General features: G+C 37.7%; 1 protein-coding gene across 1 annotated transcript in view; it reads right to left on the minus strand.

The window, feature by feature from the left end:
* Chc (clathrin heavy chain) overlaps positions 1–19,624 on the minus strand; it is a 59,970-nt gene that overhangs the window by 28,985 nt on the left and 11,361 nt on the right. Inside the window, exons 4-8 of the mRNA XM_071682007.1 lie at positions 19,124–19,222; positions 16,501–16,715; positions 13,503–13,682; positions 12,138–12,311; positions 557–706 (exon numbers count right to left, since the gene is read on the minus strand). Coding sequence (XP_071538108.1) covers positions 557–706; positions 12,138–12,311; positions 13,503–13,682; positions 16,501–16,715; positions 19,124–19,222 — 818 coding nt within the window. The remainder of the gene's footprint in view (positions 1–556; positions 707–12,137; positions 12,312–13,502; positions 13,683–16,500; positions 16,716–19,123; positions 19,223–19,624) is intronic.

Raw genomic sequence — 19,624 nt, forward strand, 5'->3', positions numbered from 1 at the left:
GTCCACAAATTACTCTTTGTACATGTTTTTCTTAGTTTCATCACCATCCAACAGGGATTGGATTACATAATGATCAGAAGCTGGTTTCAAACATATACATCCAAAACCATTGCTCAATTCTTCCTGACACAACCCTGTGAAGAAGTTTGATTAAGGAAGGAATGACGGTGGGTAATGCCAGAAACCATAGTCTGATCAAGAGAGCTGGATTTTTCCCCATGTTGGGTGTGGTACAAGCAAAGGAAGGAGTGAGACCAAGAAGAACACACAGTTAACAATGCTTGGCTTAGCCAAGCTAATTTTCTTCCTAAGTGAACAATCATAACCACTATACAAACATCATGGACTCCACCAAGGATGTATAAACAGGGATTTGTCTAGTTCATCTGCACACATCTTCAGAACTTGCAGTGAAATTTCTCATTTCTTAAAAATGCATCACATATACACACATATATGATACATTTAAGTGTACAGTACACTTGGAAAGCTCGGCAGAAATCATGTTACCTACAAAGGAAGAAATTACAAAATAAAGTCTGGTCAATTTACTTACCTGAAAAAGTGTGTTGAATTTGCGAACAAACAGATCTTCTGCACCAGCTAGATTATTCCTCGTTGCAATTCTTAGTGCCAGGTCAGGATTTTGTAACACATTAGTGATGTATGGGATAATGTTTTCCTCATCCACACTAACACTTAGTACCTTAAATTGAAACAACTCTGTAAGTACTTAAAAAAAATATTCATATAAACTGCATTAATGTGTATGATACCCTTTATTCATATCATAAACTTAAAAAAAAATATCAAGGCCTTAACTATTACACACAAAAACATGAAGCTGGTGGCAGAGTTTGAAAAATAGAGAAAGTTGAGAGTTAATGTTTAAAAAATTCAGGTAACAGAAAGCAGAAGGTAGTTATGTTGGTTTTAATGCAAGTCTGATTGGGGATGATGTGAAGGGAATGGAGAGCTTGAAGTACCTGGCAGTGGATGGAACCCTGGTGGTTGTGAAAATGTCACTGGGTGGTAGAGGGGGTTTAAGGCCCTGGACACATTAAGGATGAGAAAGTGGAAGAGTATGTCAGTTAAGGCAAACATGGGACCAACATGGCACTGTAGCCCCAACAATGCTGTCTGAATGTTTGCCTTGTACACCTGAATACAAAAGAAATCAAGAGGGTGCACATGTGGAAAATGTAATGATTGGGTAGGACATGCTATGAAACATTGATTTCAGAAAAAATGATGATTCTAAAAAAGAAATGTGGCAATAAGCACAGTCTGACTTTGGGAGTTAACTAGAGTGTGATGAAATGGCCGGGACAAAAAGAGAGAACCAAAAGAAAACCAACTTAGAGGATGTGTAACAAAATGAAGGAGAAAAGGGGAGGAGTGCCTCCATCTACAATTACCTACTAGAAGACTTTGCTATGATGCTAGTGCTAGCATTCACCACTCGTTTCTGATTATTTCAGGTTCGTCCAGTTTTGTTTTCAATCATGAGTTATGTTTTTAATGTTTCTGTTGTCCTTCCATACATGTTTCTTACTTTCTCCATGCCGTCAACTTCTTTATACTTGACTGCCACAATTGCCCACATCCATTCTCTACTTGTCATGTGTAATGCACTGCAAACAGACCTCAAGGAATTCAATTAAACATTCAACTTCCTCACCAGCCATTGACGTACTTAAACATTTTTATGATTTATACTAGATTCTGTATCTTCCTTACTGGGATGCTTTCAGGTTTAGTCCATGGCACTTTATGCCTTCTCTTTGTTTCCAGACATATATCTTTCTTTTTGTTCTTGTCTGTATAGTTCCAGTTCTTTTACTCTTCTGTGGAAGTTATTATGCTCCAAACCACTGATTGTAGTGTGTTTCTGTATTCTATCTTGTTTATTTCCGTCTGCTTCACTGGTGAAAAATAAGATGTTACATTACTGATATTCCAAAAAAGGCCCAGTCCTCTGTTCTTAACGCTACCTTGCTAATGCGGGAAACGGCAAATAGTTTAAAAAAAAAGAAAGAAAAAGATTACTGAAATTTACTTGAAAATGGTTCAAAAATTTTCATCATAATTTTCTCTCTTGTTGCACATGTTCTCACAATCATGCCACTCCTCATTAGGTTAGGAAGCATTGTCATCAACGTCTTCCTTAAATTCAAGCTTTTCGATCATAATAATTCCCAAATTATTGATGCTGACTTCACTATTTCTTTTCCAGAAGGGCCTCTCTGAGGCACTGAAATATCATTTCCTTATAACTTGTTTGCTCAAAATTCTTTTCATAAAACTCCATTAGGTACACTTCTACCCATTTGTATATAATCTCCGTATCTCCATTTTTTCTTGGTCTAACAAATTTCCACTGTTTTACATCATCTCAGGTCATCTGCAGAGCATCTTATTATGCTCTTTTATTCACTCAACCAAGTCTAATATGATCACAAAGAGTGTTGAAGTATTAGTCTAATATGATCACAAAGTGATGAAACTTGTACCATTCCTTGAGGTACATCGAAGTACAAATTTCCTTTGTAATGACTCATGCATCCTCACTGCATTGGCATTTTCCAGTTACTAACAAACCTTTTTCAGAATTAAAGTGGCTTTGCCCCTATGTGTTTGTATCTGGATCATCAGAGTCAAACAACACTCCTACGGACCAGTCACACCAAGCATAGGCTATAATTGGCAGCAAGGAATATTTATGTATTTATTTGTCTGTATATCTGATGCCTGTTCCCTCTAGGAACTCCCTCAAAGGGGTGGCCATGGCAAAAGTCTCCAAAAGGGGTGAATTCTGGTGCCATAACTTAGCCTTTGGTGCCTCGTCTTAAATAGGCCACTGACAAAGTGCAACTCTAGCACAGTGTTTTTAAAGGCTTCAACCAACTACTACCTACTGCTTCTAACAAATGATCATGCCTAATGTTCATGTTTACTACCATTAGAATTCTACTTAATGTTTCAGCATAATGTTCCTACCAACCACTTCACTCTATTGCTCCAACCATTTGGCCAAAAGGTAGGGCTAGGGTACAGGGTTCAATGCAGGAAAATCTAGAGTTATGAAGAATGAATTGTGTGAGTAACCTGCTGTCATGTTATGTGTGACAAGATTTTGTATGTCTCTGGACAGAAAGCCAGCTGTCCACATATAGGTCAGAGAAGTGCAACTTGACAGCCACTGAAGTGCTGGCTCATAACTAAACTCCAGTGCTGCTTCTAAGCCTTTAGTGCCATACCCTTAACAGGCCACTGGCAGAGGGCAACTCTAGAGCAGTATTTCCAAAGGTTCCTACCTAAATGTTCCTATTAACTACTACCTGTGTCTATCTAATGTTCCAGTCAAATGTTCCAACACCATACTTTTACCTAACACTCCACTCACACATATACATATACACAAATAGACATACATACAAGCTCTCCCCTACTTACAACTAAGTGACTTACGACTATCTATACACACCTCAAAAAAATATAAATTACAAAATACAAATAAAATATGAACATAAGAATCATAAATAAAAGGTAAAAAGAAACTACAGAATCATATAACAAGCTGGTTAAAAAAGCAAGATAATCATAATAGAAACGGAGTAGGATAAAATAATGCTGTACAGGTATACGAATTCTACATGCCATATTAACAAATGTCCAACTCGTGCATTTCAAGATCTGACCAGTCAGTTAGAACGGAGCTTGTACGTATGTTTGGGAGGGGGTGTGTATATATCAAAGATATAGTTAAAAATTTCAAGGTACATTAGGAAAAATTACAAACCAAGATAGACAGGTACTTGCCCATAAATGCTTATATCCATAAGCACATCTGGATAAGAAATACATTTGATTTAGATGTCACTGTAACTAAAAATGATATTGAACAACTCCTGCAAGAACTCATTGACCTTCAAAGAAAATTACAGAAGAAATTTGCTACAGTTTCAATGTCATAGTTATGGACACCATTGCAGGGTAAATCTGTTGTCTCATGGGGAAAACCCTGCTTCCCTTTCTAACTCCTTAACAACAAGAGGCAGGGATTTCAAGTCAAGTAATCATCAAGACTAAATCAAGATCTCATCTTAACCTGCAGAATGACCTGCACTGTACCCTGGCCATTGATGTTCAGCCCAAGATAAACAAGCTGACAGAGAAAGTACAACACCATGTTAGCCACTGATTTTCAAAGGATATTCAATGTTTTCCATGCACTGAAGTCAGTCTGCTGTGATGTTCAAATATATATAATTTCTGTATGTTAACATATGATCTTTATCAATGCTTTAATGTGCTTTTCAAGTTTCAAATAAAGCTGAATAACTTTCTTGCCTTTAACTGCATCATATTTATTGCAAATGTATACTGTGTAGTTACTTACTGAAATAAATAAAAATACATTTTAGTCTGCACCTTGTAAACATGATCTTGATATCAATTTGCAAATATTAACATGTTTAAATATTTATCAAATACCTGAGGGTTGCAAGGTCCTATAGGTGGCAAATCTAGGAGAGAGAGAGACTCATCTCATGCCACAGCAAAGAACAGTGCTCTGCATATCTATATGGGATTGTACTGGGGATATTTGCTTTACTGCTGCAAGTCTGTGGTTGCTAAGCAACCAGTGTCTGTACAGAGTTCTCTGTTTTGTATAGTCTGCAGCTTTGTTATATTTGTTTTTCACAGGGTCAGTGACTAGGCAGGCCAACCAAAGTTTATGTTGGACAGGATCAATTGTTTCCATATGACACTAAGGTATTCATTTTCTTGTCCAACTCTGGTACCAATCAATACATTAGAAACCATAAAAATACTGTACATAAGGCTTTGGTCATATTTTTGTCTGTTACTCAACTATTGATAACTATCGTATCAAGAGACAAACCTTTATATGCAGACTTCTCAACCTTCTAACCCATTTCTCTCTCTATTTTTCTACCTGCTACCTACCTATCTATCTACTCTTAAAACACATCACATGGAGGAGATATAGAAAATGTGATGTGGAAGAATGCATTTTATGATATAATTAGTACTGGACGGTCTAAGAACACATGCAGTTCAAGAGAGGAGAGAAAAACAAAACAATAAAAATGGTGGGAATAACATGACCAGACATTCACTGATGATATGTACAGCTTAAAAATAAAAAGAAAAGGTACAAAGATAAATGAATGAGTCACAATAAGTAAATAATTTTCAATGATTTATTCACAAAATTGATTCTGAAGGTAATGACATTAAACTTAGTAGAGAAAGTGTTTTATTCAATAATGATAAATCTGCCACCCTGATGCCAAGTTGTAACACAGTGGTTACCAAGATGGGTATAAATTTTGCATTTGAATGACTGGCTTTAAAATTGTGTATTGAAATTTCATAGTTTAAAGGTTTATATCTAAGTGCCACAGTCAAGTGCTACATGCTAAAGCTGTAACTCTTAATGCAACAGATTTAAGCTTTATGAAATACCTGACAATAAAAGTGTTTAAATTTTGAAGTTCAAAAGTTAATCAGTAAAAGACAATTATACTACAGGATTTGTATGGTTTGAAGAAGAAAATGTTAACCACCAAAGTGTATGAATTGATCAAAATCAGAGTTCCTTTAACTTAAGGGAAAGTCAGGAGCCACTTTGAAGAAAAGATGAGTGTGGAAACAAAAATTCTAAACAAGTTCTGCCTTGTTTGAACGGTTCAAGAGAAGATCTAATTTACACTTAGGGCATAGCATTAGCAAGGATGATCATGACAAGCTGTGGGAAAATACACTTCATTGTCCTTTCTCCATCAAACCTGCCATAATTCCACAATCAATATACCACAGTCAGGGCCCATATGGGATCAAGACATTAAGCGCTAAAAAGGGGATACCTTTATACACGCAACAACTAAGCTCAGGAAATACTTACCAAAACCACACACTACCATCTGTTGCTTCAGAAGTTATCTAATGAAACCTTACCAGAAAATGTGATGACAGTCTAGTGGAAAGCCTAGTAGTGCCTACCTTTCAAAAAAAAAAAAAAAAAGTTGGAAAAATTTTCAGCTTGTTCCTCTTCTTACGTTCGTACTATGAATATTAATAAGTACAATATTCTAATATACAAAATATTACAACACCAGGATGTGGGCTACGATGCCACTATAAGTAGGAAAAATGACAAAAAAATGGCAAAGAAAAAAGCAGAAACATTTATATTCCATCTGCTTCACCTACCACCAACCAAACATGCTTATAACCTCTCAAGAGATTAGCCATTTATTTTTTCCAGCTCACTCACTTTCACTCTTTTCTCACCTATATTATTTCCTCATCTCTGAAAATCTCTACACATCTTCACCCTTGCCTCCACCAGCTGCCCCTCTCAGCACATTCACATCTAAATGCATCTTTTGTATACCTCTCAATTAGTATGTAATCCAGTAATGCCCACTGACCATCATCCTTCTCACATACGTTCACATGTTTATGTCTGTCTTTTCAAATCAAGTATTCCCATCAGCCCTTTTTCAAAAAACTACTCCACAAGCTGCTCACTACTTCCATTCACTTTACTGACTGCCCATGTCCCCTAACTCATATCTTCAACAGCCACATTGCTTACCTTCACATTTTAATCACTCATCACTAATACCCATTCTCTTTAATCAAAACTGCTAACATACTCATTCACTTGTTTCCAAAACACTTGCCTCATGATCTTCCTTTTCGTGGTCATGTGCATAAGCACTAATAATCACCAATCTTTCACTATCCACATCAATCTAGAAATTACTTATTCACACAATCACACACTCTTACAACAACTGCTTCAGAGGTAGTGCTATCCCCTCCTTAGCTCTTGCCCTCACACGAACTACAACTTTACTCCTCTTGTATTTCCAAACCATTCTTCCCCTTTACCCTCAGCTTTGTTTCACTTAAGAGCCAGAATATCCTGGTTCCTTAACTCTTTCATACTCCCTATCTCTCTTTTCTTCTCATCTTGGTTACATACTTAGACACCCTAGCCCAAGCCTTAGAGAAGGATCAGCCTTTATCTTCTGTTCCTGGTGCTACCTCACTTATGTAGGAAACAGTAATCAAATGTTTTTTTCATACTTGATTGCCACTTACCATGTCAATGAGGTAACACCGGGAAACATACAGGGATAGGTTCACATCCTCTCACATTCATTCTCTAGCCGCCATGTGTAATGCACCGAAACCACACCTCCATATCCACATCCAGGCCCCACAAACCTCTCCATAGCTTACCTGAGACATTTCACATGCCCTGGTTCAGTCCATTGACAGCATGTGGACCCCAGTATACATCATCATTCCAATTTACTCTATTCAGTGCATGCCTTTCACCGTCCTGCATGTTCAGACCAAGATCCTTCAAAATCTTTTCCACTCCATCCTTCCACCTCCAATTTGGTCTACCACTTCTTGTTCCCTCCACTTCTGACATATCCTCTTTGTCAACCTTTCCTCACTCATTCTCTCAATATGTCCAACACATTTCAACATACCCTCTTCTGCTCTCTCAACCACACATCCCTCTTGCCCTTTCATTACTTAGTAGATCAAACCACCTCACATCACATACTGTCCTCAAACATTTCATTTCCAACACATCCATCCTCCTCTACACAACCCATGCCCATGCCCTGCAACCATGTAACATTATTGAAACTACTATTCCTTCAACCATACCCATTTTTGCTGTCCAAAATAATGTTCTCTCCCTCCACACATTCTTCATCGTTCCCAGAACCTTTGCCCCCTCCTCTACCTTGTGACTCATGTCCACTTCCATGGTTCCATCCACAGTTAAGTCCACTCTCAGATATCTAAAACACTTCACTTCCTCCAACTTTTCTCCCTTTAAACATACATCACACTTAACTTGTCCCTCAACCCTACTGAATCTAATAGCCTTGCTCTTATTCACATTTACTCTCAACTTCCTCCTTTCACACACTTTTCTAAACTCAAGTCTCACCAACATCTGTAGTTTCTCACCTGAATCACCCACCAGAACTGTATCATCGGCATACAACAACTGACTCACTTCCCAGGCCCTCTCATCCACAACAGACTGCATACTCGCCCCTCTCCAAAACTCTTGCGTTTACCTTCCTAACCACCCCATCCCCAAACAAAATAAACAACCATGGGTACATCACACAACCCTGCCACAGACCAACATTACTGGGAACCAATCACTCTCAACTCTTCCTACCTGTATGTTCAGGCCCTGATCGCTCTATATCTTTTTCACTCCATCATTCCACCTCCAATTTGGGGTTCCGCATCTTGTTCCCTCCACCTCTGACACACACATCCTCTTTGTCAATCTTTCCTCACTCATTCTCTCCATTTCAACACACTCTCTTCTGCTCTCTCAACCACACTCTTTATTTCCACACCCCTCTCTTACCCTTTAATTACTTACTCCATCAAACCATCTCACGCCACATATTATCCTCAAACATTTCATTTCCAACACATCCACCCACCTCTGTACAACCCTATCTATATAGCTCATGCCTTGCAACCATATAGTATTGTTGTAACTACCTATTCCTTCAAACATACCTATTTTTTGCTCATACATAATCGCCATTCCCCACATTAGCGAGGAAGCATTAAGAACAGAGGACTGAGCCTTAGAGGGAATATCCTCATGTACATATTCATACTTGCTACTTGCTCACCTTTATCCATTCCTAGCCCTACCCAACCCTACAGAAAATGGAGTATCTCTACCCCCTGCATCAGCAGGGTAGTGCCAGGACACAGATGAAGAAAGGCCACTTCTGCTTACATCCATACACGAGCTGTCATGTGTAATGTACCAAAACCACACCTCCCTATTCAGGCCCCACAGACCTTTCCATGGTTTGCCATGGATGTTTCACATGCCCTAGTTCAGTGCATTTCTGGCATGCTGACCCCAGTATACATACAATCCATCCAGCCCTCTCTTTTGTCCAATACTGACCTAATTCTCTCGCAGAAATCTAGGAAGTTCATTATTCGTGAGCTTTCACTGAAACCATGCAGTCTTTCACTTAGGTAACTTTTCCTCTGCATAGTTTATCCACTTGCTTTCTGATTATTTTTTCCAATAACTTACAGACCACACTCGTCAAGGAGACTGATCTGTGCTTCAGTGCCATTTCCTGGTCTCCTTTCCTATATACACATATATGAAGTTTACCCCTTTTGCAACCCCTTCTTTTGTCTATTCCTCTTCCTACAGTCTTTCTCCTTCTATGAGTCTGGACTACAAATACCTGAAAAACTCAGTATTTTCTATTTTTCTCATACCCTACTTTCTTTTCAACCAACAATTTTGCCTGTGCATTTTCTTTTTTCTAAAAGCTAAGAGAATGTACTGTATGTATCTTAGTAGTTAATTCTGTTAGGCAGCCATCGACCACAGAGGTACGTTACCTGTAATACCCGCCAGGCGAAATGATGGCTGCAGAGGGAGCCAACACTTCAGCGAGTCAAACTGCACTCTTTTGACTCAAGTAGCTGTCTTTCAATTCAGCCTCACCCACATGTGGACTGCAGGCATTCTGTCCACAAACACACACTTGACAACAATTAACTTACACAACTCATTCTTCCTAACTCCTAGACTTTCTGCACTAAGTGCTATGTGCTAACCATGCCTTTTGGCAAAATGGTAGGAGAAATAGATAGTAGTATTACACAGGAACATTAGACTGGAACATTAGGCAGAAGCATTCAGTGGTAGTAGTAGGTAGGAATATCAGCTGGGAGACTCAATTAGTAGTAGTAGGTTGGAACATCAGGTAATAGTAGCAGGTGGTTATATTAGGCAACAGCAGCAGGTGGCCATATTAGCTAGACATGTAAGATAACAGTAGTTGGGGGAACAATGGGCAGGAGCCTCTGAAAACTTTGCAGAGTTGCCCTCTGCCAGTGGTCTCTTAAGGCAAGGCATAAATGGCTAACAAGCGAAGAAGTGTCAAAGGAATTCACTGTTTATGGAAGGACTTTTGCTGTGACCACCACTGTGGGGAAGTTCCCAAAGGGAATAGATGTTAGAGATGTAGACAGATAGTATTTCTTTAAAACTGAATATTACTGTAGTTGTGATACTAATTCCTCAGAAATCAAAGAAAAAAAATTCATCATCTCGCTGCCTTAAGAGGTTTGTAAGGAAGTAAGGGAGGGGTGGGTGAGGTGCAAAAACCTAGCAACACACATCACATACGCCTTTTATCTGTTATACAAATCTACTAATGAAAAACAATCATCCCAATAAATCATGTCTTATAATCCTTATATCATTAAACAATGAAAAATATTAGCTATACATCAAATGGAAAGAATGAGGGAGGAGATATTGACAAAAATGATACAAGTGTCAGAAGTGAAGGGGACAAAAAGGGGTTGATCAAACTGGAGACAAAAGCATGTAGTGAAATAGATTTTAAATGCCTGGGGCCTGAACATGCACAATGGTGAAAGGGGTGCACAAGATAGAGTGACTTAGAACAATGTGGTATATAGGGGTCGACATGCTGTCAAAGGACTGAACCAGGGAAAGTGAAGCAGCCAGGGGTAACCATGAGGCCTGACTGTAGAGGCCTGACTGTGGACAGAGGACTGTGGCTTAGGTGCACTGCACACGACATGTAAAGAAAGGATGCAAGAAAAAGTAACCTTTCTCTCATCTGTTCCTGGTGATACACGGGAAATAGTGAACAAGTATGAAAAAATAAGTTAAATATAAGTTGCGTTTTTTGGCTTGCTATTTATATTCATACATTTTATAAAGGTTAATCATATCTGAATTTTTGGATCTCAAATCATATTCTGCAAATTCTAAAAGAAAGGATAGTCATAGTATTCAAAAAGTAAAACTTTTTAAATTTCCCACAATCAGAATGTACAAAATGTCACCTTATTTCTCTATTCAATTTTCTTGCTTGAACACACCAATGCCACACTGACCATTTCCTTATACGTGTTCATGCTAATTCACAGGAAATATATTAATTCGAGGTGTTTTGATTTATTTGTTGTATGCCTTGGGAGTTGTCAATGATCATGCACAATTCAAACATCATTCTAAGAGTCAAAACAAAAACAAATGACAGGAGTATCTTGACAATAATACTAGGATCGAGGTTAATTGGCTGTGCCAAACAAACCTAGCATCAAGCCTGTGATGTCACTAACCCACTCAACTTTGCAGGTGCTTACCAAGCTGAGATAAGACACCCAGTTCATACTTCTTGGAACTGGCTTAAAAAACTTGCATTTGGAAAACTGTGCTTTCTGAGCCCAAGCATAATGGAGGAGGGGTGCATAAGCTGCAGAGCTTATTGTAAAAGGAGAGAAAAAAAGATAGAAAGTTTCTGATAGCAAAATTTAACAAAATATTTCAGATGAAGCCAGGGGAATGATTAATCTTATGTGCAAAGGAGTAATTTCTTTTGTGAAATTGGAGTAGATGCAGACAAGTCTCACTTGATAAATCAACTAGTGTGCAAAATAATAATTAAGATGTACTTATATTAGTGTAGAAGCCCATAGTCCTTTAGCACACTTTGGAGAAGTGAAGGATGTGAATCAGGTGTGAGGCTGCATGCAATTAATACACCTAACAAAATCAATTCAATTCAACTGAAAATCAGAAGTAATCATCGATGACAAAGTTCGCCTCTAAGGCATGAAGTGTAGGTTTAAGCAACCTACTTTTGGTGGAATGCTGAAGCGCTCATTAACATGCATTTGCATATGAAGTTACATGACCGTACATCAAAGTGGATGAGAACTGAACTCTGATGTAAAACTTCCAAGATGTGGACACGCACGCATACGCAGACACGGATGTGGACATCAGAGTAGCAGAATAGTTCTTCCTCTACTTCACAGAGGCGAACTAAAAAATGAAAATTAATCTCTTCTCAACAGAAAATTACCTTACACTGCTAGTGAGAGATACACAATGCCATTCCTCTACTATTTGCCTTACCCTGAACTTAGGGATCCTTAACATAAATTCAAATATTTGTCGACAATCAGAAAACTAAGATTGAAAACAAATAAATTTTCCTGGGTATCTAGTGCCTCACCTGCCCTTTGCGGTTGACGCCAATAATACCACTGGAGGCTTCATGGGGTGCCGTCACAAAGATGGTGTCTCCACTGATGCGGTTCATGAAAATACACGTGCCACTCTCAATGTCGTAAAGATGCACATATCCATACTTTGTTATTAGATAGATGACATCATGCTTCGAACTAACCTGAAAATCAAGGTAAAGCAACTACACCTATTATACTTTCCTTTATATTTAACAAGAGAAATAACATTTCACATTATGTATATTCTGTTGTTATGAATAGCTCCAATAAAGATACTCCCTAAAAAGCGCACACAGAATTAACACTTTCAGTTTAAAAAGTTTAAAATTTTCTCTTTTGTAAAACAATACTGGGTGATGTAACTTATTTATACAAACCTGTGTACTGTGTATTAAAATAATCACTTACATTAATAGTAATCTGACATTCTACCTGACATAATCCCTTCTCTTTTCACAGACTTTCCTGCATAATAAAAAATGATAACTAGCTCCCTCTACATAGTGCAAATTTCATCAGAAAGCTCTTGCATTGCCTGATGACCTATAAGTTATCTACATATTTTCATTTATGAAAGTCCCTGGACCCCTTTCTCTAAAGGATCTTGGAGTTAATCTACGACTGCTTTTCCTCGAGCTCCTGCAGCTCCAAGGACACACTACTTTCAGCAATTGGGATGTAACGAGATCCTTTGGAGCAAAAAGATCTCTCAGAAGACTGTACTGTCTCATCAACCAAAGATAATATAGCCTAAATGAAGGTTGCAGTACAGTATTAGAGTATTCAGGATCTTAATATTTTGGGTATGATGGTGAAGCATTGAAAATTGCTTCCTGGATAAGGTATTGAGGTGATGGAAAACTCTGGTATTAATGAACAATTCTTGTTATGGGAGATATGCCACGTAACCAAAAAATCTCAACATTTGCTGTGCACCAATTATTTTGTTACTGAGACATATTTGTGAATATCTATTCATTTATAATTACCCATGGAACAACAGTGTCCCAAAAAGACAAAGCATAATGGCAGGAGATAAAGTGAATCATACATTAATGACGTATTACTGTGACAACTACTTATTACTAACAACAAAGCTACTGCATATTTTGACTTGCACAGTCCATGTTTTAATAAAAAGCCATTGGTTTTCATCAAAATGTCAGAAAATTACTCCTATTACAGGTAATACAGGTGATTATAATCATCAACCATGTCAAAACTATTATACCTTAAATAATTGGCAACACAAGTTATGGTCAACACTCACCCTGTAAGGCTAAACAATGATGTAATAAGTACAAAATATCACAAAAAGACAAAAATTGGTACTGAGTACACCATGTACTGACCTGCATAGCAACAGGGAAATCATTCTGTGCTTCAGGTGGGAAAAAAACATCTACATTCTTTTTAGTGAATGGCTGATTACCAGCTGCTGGCTGCCCAACTTCAATGATGTGCAGCTTACCACCTTGAGCATTGCGCACAGCAAAACAGAATAGTGTTGATGGCTCTGCATTGCCCTCCATCTGTCAATTGAAGGGTTATTAATAAAGCCATTCATTATAATTCTCCCTTTTTAAATACCCTACAAATACTTTGTTTCCTGTTAACCACTTCCTGATGTTACACTGTTAAAACTTTAAAACAAACATTTCCCATCAAAGTTCCCATGCTGCATTATCTGTCTTTTCTAAAATGAGACCTACAACAAAACAGCTTCAGTTTAATCTTGATGTAACAACAATCATTCTACATGCAACATCTTACTTTCACATACATGTAATACCTCAAAAAATTTCCATAAATGTTTATGTAACTTTATACAATAAACGCAAATCCACCTAAAAATTCCCATACACTCAAAATCATACCACTCGTCACTTGCCTTGATAGTCCTGTCTTCTCATTATGCTCTCTGACATCTATTTTCTTTATCATGAAGGCACTCAAATCTTTTACATTTGGCCTACTTTCTATCAATTTCCCTGTCAAACCTTTTATATGGCACTACTAATAAATCTTCCTTATCCCATAATCTATTTGCTTATTTGAGAGTGACATGTTAAGCAGAACTGTGGTGAAGCATGACAGTAATATGAAAAATATGGGTGATGTGCTAAGCATAGGAAAACAAGAAGGAAAGGATAAAATAGAAACTAAGAACATATTTCAAAGATGATGAGTCCAAAACAAAAGTTGTTGAAATGGCTAAAGAATACAAGCCTCAGAATAAGCACAATGAAACACTGTGTATGGCCACTGAGCATATAATGCATGCAATCAGGAGGAGGACAATTAAGGAAGCATATGGTAGATTAGATGAAAGAGCTTTTGACACACAAATATTGTCCAAGACTGCAGCCAAGAATTGATGAAAGGTAAAAACCTAAAGGGAGCCAAACCGGGGCAGAAGAAGGAACACCATCACCCACTTCTAGTCCAATCAGACCAGAAAAGCTAGTAGCAAGTGCCTTAGGCTGAAAGTTCTATTAACAAATGCAGATGACCTGGTAGCAAATGGAAGGAGCTGAAATTCTGGGATTACCTGTGAGATTGCAACCCTGACATTGTGAGAGAGGTGGGGTATGCAACAGCAAGGAGAGAGAGAAAAAAGGGGGAAGGAGAGGAGGGATTGGCCCTCCTCATACAGGACTCTAGTAACCTTCATGAAATATTAGTTGATGGTACCTGCTATCAATACATGATGGGTAAATTTACTGCAAACAAGAAGTGTATAACAATATTGCTAGTTTACAATCCTCCACAAAATTGCAATGATCTAAAATAGTTATATATATAGAATAATGATGGAAAATAACATTGGTGGTGGAAGCAACAAAACATTCTCTACCAGAAAATGATAAAGAGTGCTGATAATGGAGAATTTCAGTGCATGGAAACAGACTGGAGGAACTTAAATGACCTTGGACATGTTAAGCAAAGGACACAAATTCCTTGAAAGCACACAGATTCTCCTGTATCAACATATCACAGAGCATACTAGAACTAGGGGAAACGATACACCATCTCTACTTGACCTTTTCTAGAACTCCACAGTGTAGCATGGAAATACAACATATGAATTACAATGCTCTCACAGGAGAGAGTGATCATTTGGTGCTTGTATTCGATGCACGAAGGTAGAAACCAAAAAGCTAGTACAGTCATGGCAATTATGTAGAAGTGATTAAAATGATGAGTGTAAATGACATGACCACTTTGGTACTCCAAAATGTGCAACAGACATATATGAGAAAAGAAAGCACAAATGCTGTAAGGTAGAACAAGAAAGAAGAGTACTTTACAGGAGGTGAAAAAGAACTGCTGATCTTCTAAAGAAGCCACAGCTCATCCAGAGAAGAAAAGTAAACTTTCTTACACATTTCTTTGCCATTTCTCGCATTATCAAAGTAATAACAGGAACAGATGAAAAAAGGCCTATCAAATGATTTACCAGATAAAGACCTTAAACACAAAATATCATATGAAACATAGAAAAAGGAATAATAAGTACAAAAAGGGTTTAAGGTATAACAAGACAGGCACTTCACAAGAGGCAAGAAAGAATCACTGTAAAATTAGTTATGATTTAGGAATTACTTATGAAGAGAATTTAACTCGGAAAAATAATGCTGGGTAAAGATTGAACTTAATCCAGTCATAACTATCTGGGGAAAAAAAGGCAGTGCCAATGATAATAACAATAATCTTCTTCATCTGCTTTACTTATACACTGTTGCTGCAATCCAATGAGAAAAAAGCGTATCTACCTATCTATATTTCTGACGCTCTTTCCCTCAAGGAACTCCCTCAAGGGAGTGACCATGACAAGTCTCCAAAACTAGTGAACTACAGTGCTGCTTCTCAGCCTTTAGTACCTCACCCTTAACAGGCCATCAGCAGAGGGCAAGTCTAGTGCAGTGTTTGCAGAGGTTCCTATCTAATGCTCCTAAATATTACTACTATTACCTAAAGATCTTACCTACTATTACAATCTACTGCTCCTACCATTTGGTCAAAAGGCAGGCCTAGCACACAGTACTCAATATAAAAGAGTTTGAGAGTTAAGTCTTGTCAAGTATGTTTGGGGAAAGAATGCCTGCAGTCCACATGGGAGTGAGGTAAAAAGAAGTGACAGCTACTTGGGTCAGAGAATTGTATCTTAACAATAGGTAGGTTCACACAAACATGACCTTCATAATCTATCTATTTATTTATCTATTATAACTAATCACCATCTCCCACGTTAGCGAGGTAGCATAAGGAAACAAAGAATGGCCCAATCCACCCACATACACATGTATACATAATATTTCTCATAAAACTATGCATAATTGGTCTTACCTTAAATGTTGTAAAGCCTGCAGCATGACCTTCAATAGGCTGGCTGGCTTTCCTTTCTACACTGTAGAGCTGCATAAAACCCACAACACGATTCTGCTGTGCTGAGATACCAATTAGTAGTAGCCAATTCTGCTTGGCATCTGTGCGGTAGTTTATAATTTGGCAACCATTTAAACTGCTGTGACGGTCAAACATCTTTTGCGGCTGTGCATCTCCTGTTCAAAAATGCAAGACAATCAATAAATTTGCATCCTTTCACAATCATATTCATTCTTCCTCCCAACTTTAACAAGGTAGCACCAATAAAACAAACAAAAACCTCATTTATTAACTTCCACTCTCAAGCTGTTGTGTACAAATGATACACAATCAAAGCCCAATTCAAATCTAAAATATTCTTTTTTCTAATTCACAATTTCAAGTGCTCATAGTTAAGTAGCACCTGAAACATAAACAACAACCTTATTTGGTAACATCCACACTCTAGCTATCATGTATAATGCACCACAACCAGAGACCCCTATCCATAGTATTCACAGACCTCCTATATATATGTCTATACATCTGATGCCCATTCCTCTGGGATCTTCCTCAAGGGGATGGGAACAGCAAAAGTGTTTCCATAACAGGTGAACTCTACTGCTGCTTCTTAGACTTTAGTGCCTCACCCATAACAGGCCACCAGTAAAGGGCAACTCTAGAGCAGTGTTTCATGAGACTCCTACCCATTGTTCCTTCCAACTACTTATACCTAAAGTTCATTTCTCCTGATCACTTAATATGCCCTAGTTCAGCCTACTGAATATTTGTCTCCCTGTACACCACAATCCTCCAATTCAATCTATCCTCTGCGCATCACTTATCCTCCTGAATGTTTGGCCCCCAACAGTTTCTTTTGCTACTTCAAGAAAGATGTGCATAGCATGGAAGCCCTGCCATTTTGGCAAAATTTTGTTGTAGGTACTCATGAGTATGTACTCCTTTATCCTCTTAATCTCTCTCTTCACTAATCCTACCCTTTATGTCCAAACCATTTCAGCATACCCAGGTCAGCTCCATCATACTCTGCTTACTTCTATATCTCTCTTTTACATTGTTATCCTTATGCAATCATTCCCCCTTGCACAACTTACTGTCCTCGTCATTACCAAAACAAAAACGATGACTACTGGCTCAGGCACCTATTCACATGTGGCACAAACGTCAACTCTAAACCTTGCAAGCAAACAGAAAACTCGAACATAAACTGGCATCCTTGTTATAACGCCACAGTATTGGCTTAAGACTAATGTGAACATCAATAACCATTATAAAAAATTTCTGAGGCATTTTAAAGCATTTTCAAAATGTTCTGTAACCATTTTTCAAATGGACTTATCCCAGCGTTTACAATGAGAATCTCCGGAAAAATGTGATTAATGAATTTTCAATTCTTGAAAGGTTTTTCAGGAAGGAACCTTTTGTAACTCTGGGTCTACCTTTAACTGTAATTCATACAGTCAACATAACTTTTTCTGGGATGCAGTTGTAGCCTAATACTTTCAAAATCTAGGTACAGTCGTAGGGATGTTTCATGATGCTAAGTTGTCAATAATGAACTTATTAATTCATGATTCAACAAAAATCTTTCCCACCCTGAAGTATATCATTCAACAAGAACAAAGAATTAATTATGAATACAAAGGGCCCTAGTACTGAAACAGCTTGCAGAGTGACATTTCCCTACTGCAACATTCAAGAATCATCGAAGAATGTGTCAATGAAGCCTTGCAATAGCCAATGATACTTCTCCATCAGTCTGTTTCTCTGTCTACACAAGTTGTTAATTCTCCCCTTTTGTGCAGTACAAGAAGAGTTTTACATTCATAGGGCCTTATCCCTTGGACTTTGCTTTCATACCACTAATTAAACTTAAGTATGATGTCAGTATTTGAAATTTTACTGCTTTGCTTGTTCCATTTGTCAGTACTCTGACATCTTCAAAAATCTTTTGTATTGCCTCTAGTTGCTCATCCTTTATCAGTCTTTCAAAAGTAGAGCAACCAGGTACCATGGCATGAGCTTGAGCAGGGAACTTAATGAAACTGTGAATACTGACAGTGTTCAAGGGTTTGAAGGGTTGTGTAACAACAGAGTTCAAGACAATGGATTTCACTAAAGTGAGTTCCCTATACAGCATTAAATGAGGAAATTCAGTGAGGTATGTGGTCAGTCACAGGTATTTGCTTTCACAGAATTCAGTTTTAATACTCATGCTTGCAGAACTTTTAAAATGAATATAATGTTCAAGTGATTTGTTTTCATCATTCCTTGCATTTCCAGAACTCTGGTCAAATTAGCCTTCAAACCACAGAAACCATAACTCAACTACAACTAATTTTCCAACACTCTTAACATTATAACAACATTATTCTATAAAACACAATGGCTAATGCATTACACATCCCAGTTTTGCAACATTTCAAATGTAAAACTTCTTCATAATCTGATGATGACTCTTACTTTGCTACTGGCACAAATAAACTGTAAACAGTCTAATTTATGTGGAAAAAGCAAACATGTATGAAAGAAAGCCATCAAACTTAATCCATACAAATACCTGGTACCGTCAAAAATAGCTTACCATCCATACTCCAATGAAAAACTGCAGTTTCGGTTACTAGTGCCAGCTTGTTGGTGGATATCCATTTCCAAAACTGTATTTCTGTGTCCATTGTATGAGCTGCAAAACAAATACCAGAACCAATTATACAAACCTCTGAATAGTAATGCCACCATAACCTGAATATGAATTGAAATGAGGGAAAAATTAATTCTGAACTCCAAGAAAGCTTCAATGTCTCTGATCATAAGCATATGCCATCAATCTTCAGCACACATTCAACAATACTATGCTCAAACAATGTGCGCTCTGTAAATCTCATAATTCAAAAATAAGAAAAAAGAGCAAGCTTTTACTGAATGCTAATCACCGTCTAACCCACAGTCCATCAAATAAGTACTATGTACTGACCACAAGAGCCAGCAATCAATTTAATTGTAGCATGAGAAATGTTTAAACTCTTAGGCACTAATAAATTTAGAAAAAGTCACTAGTTACCCTAAATTTTGTGACAAAAGGGCA

This window comes from Panulirus ornatus, chromosome 33 (genome assembly GCF_036320965.1).
Source record: "Panulirus ornatus isolate Po-2019 chromosome 33, ASM3632096v1, whole genome shotgun sequence".
Lineage (NCBI taxonomy): Eukaryota > Metazoa > Arthropoda > Malacostraca > Decapoda > Palinuridae > Panulirus > Panulirus ornatus.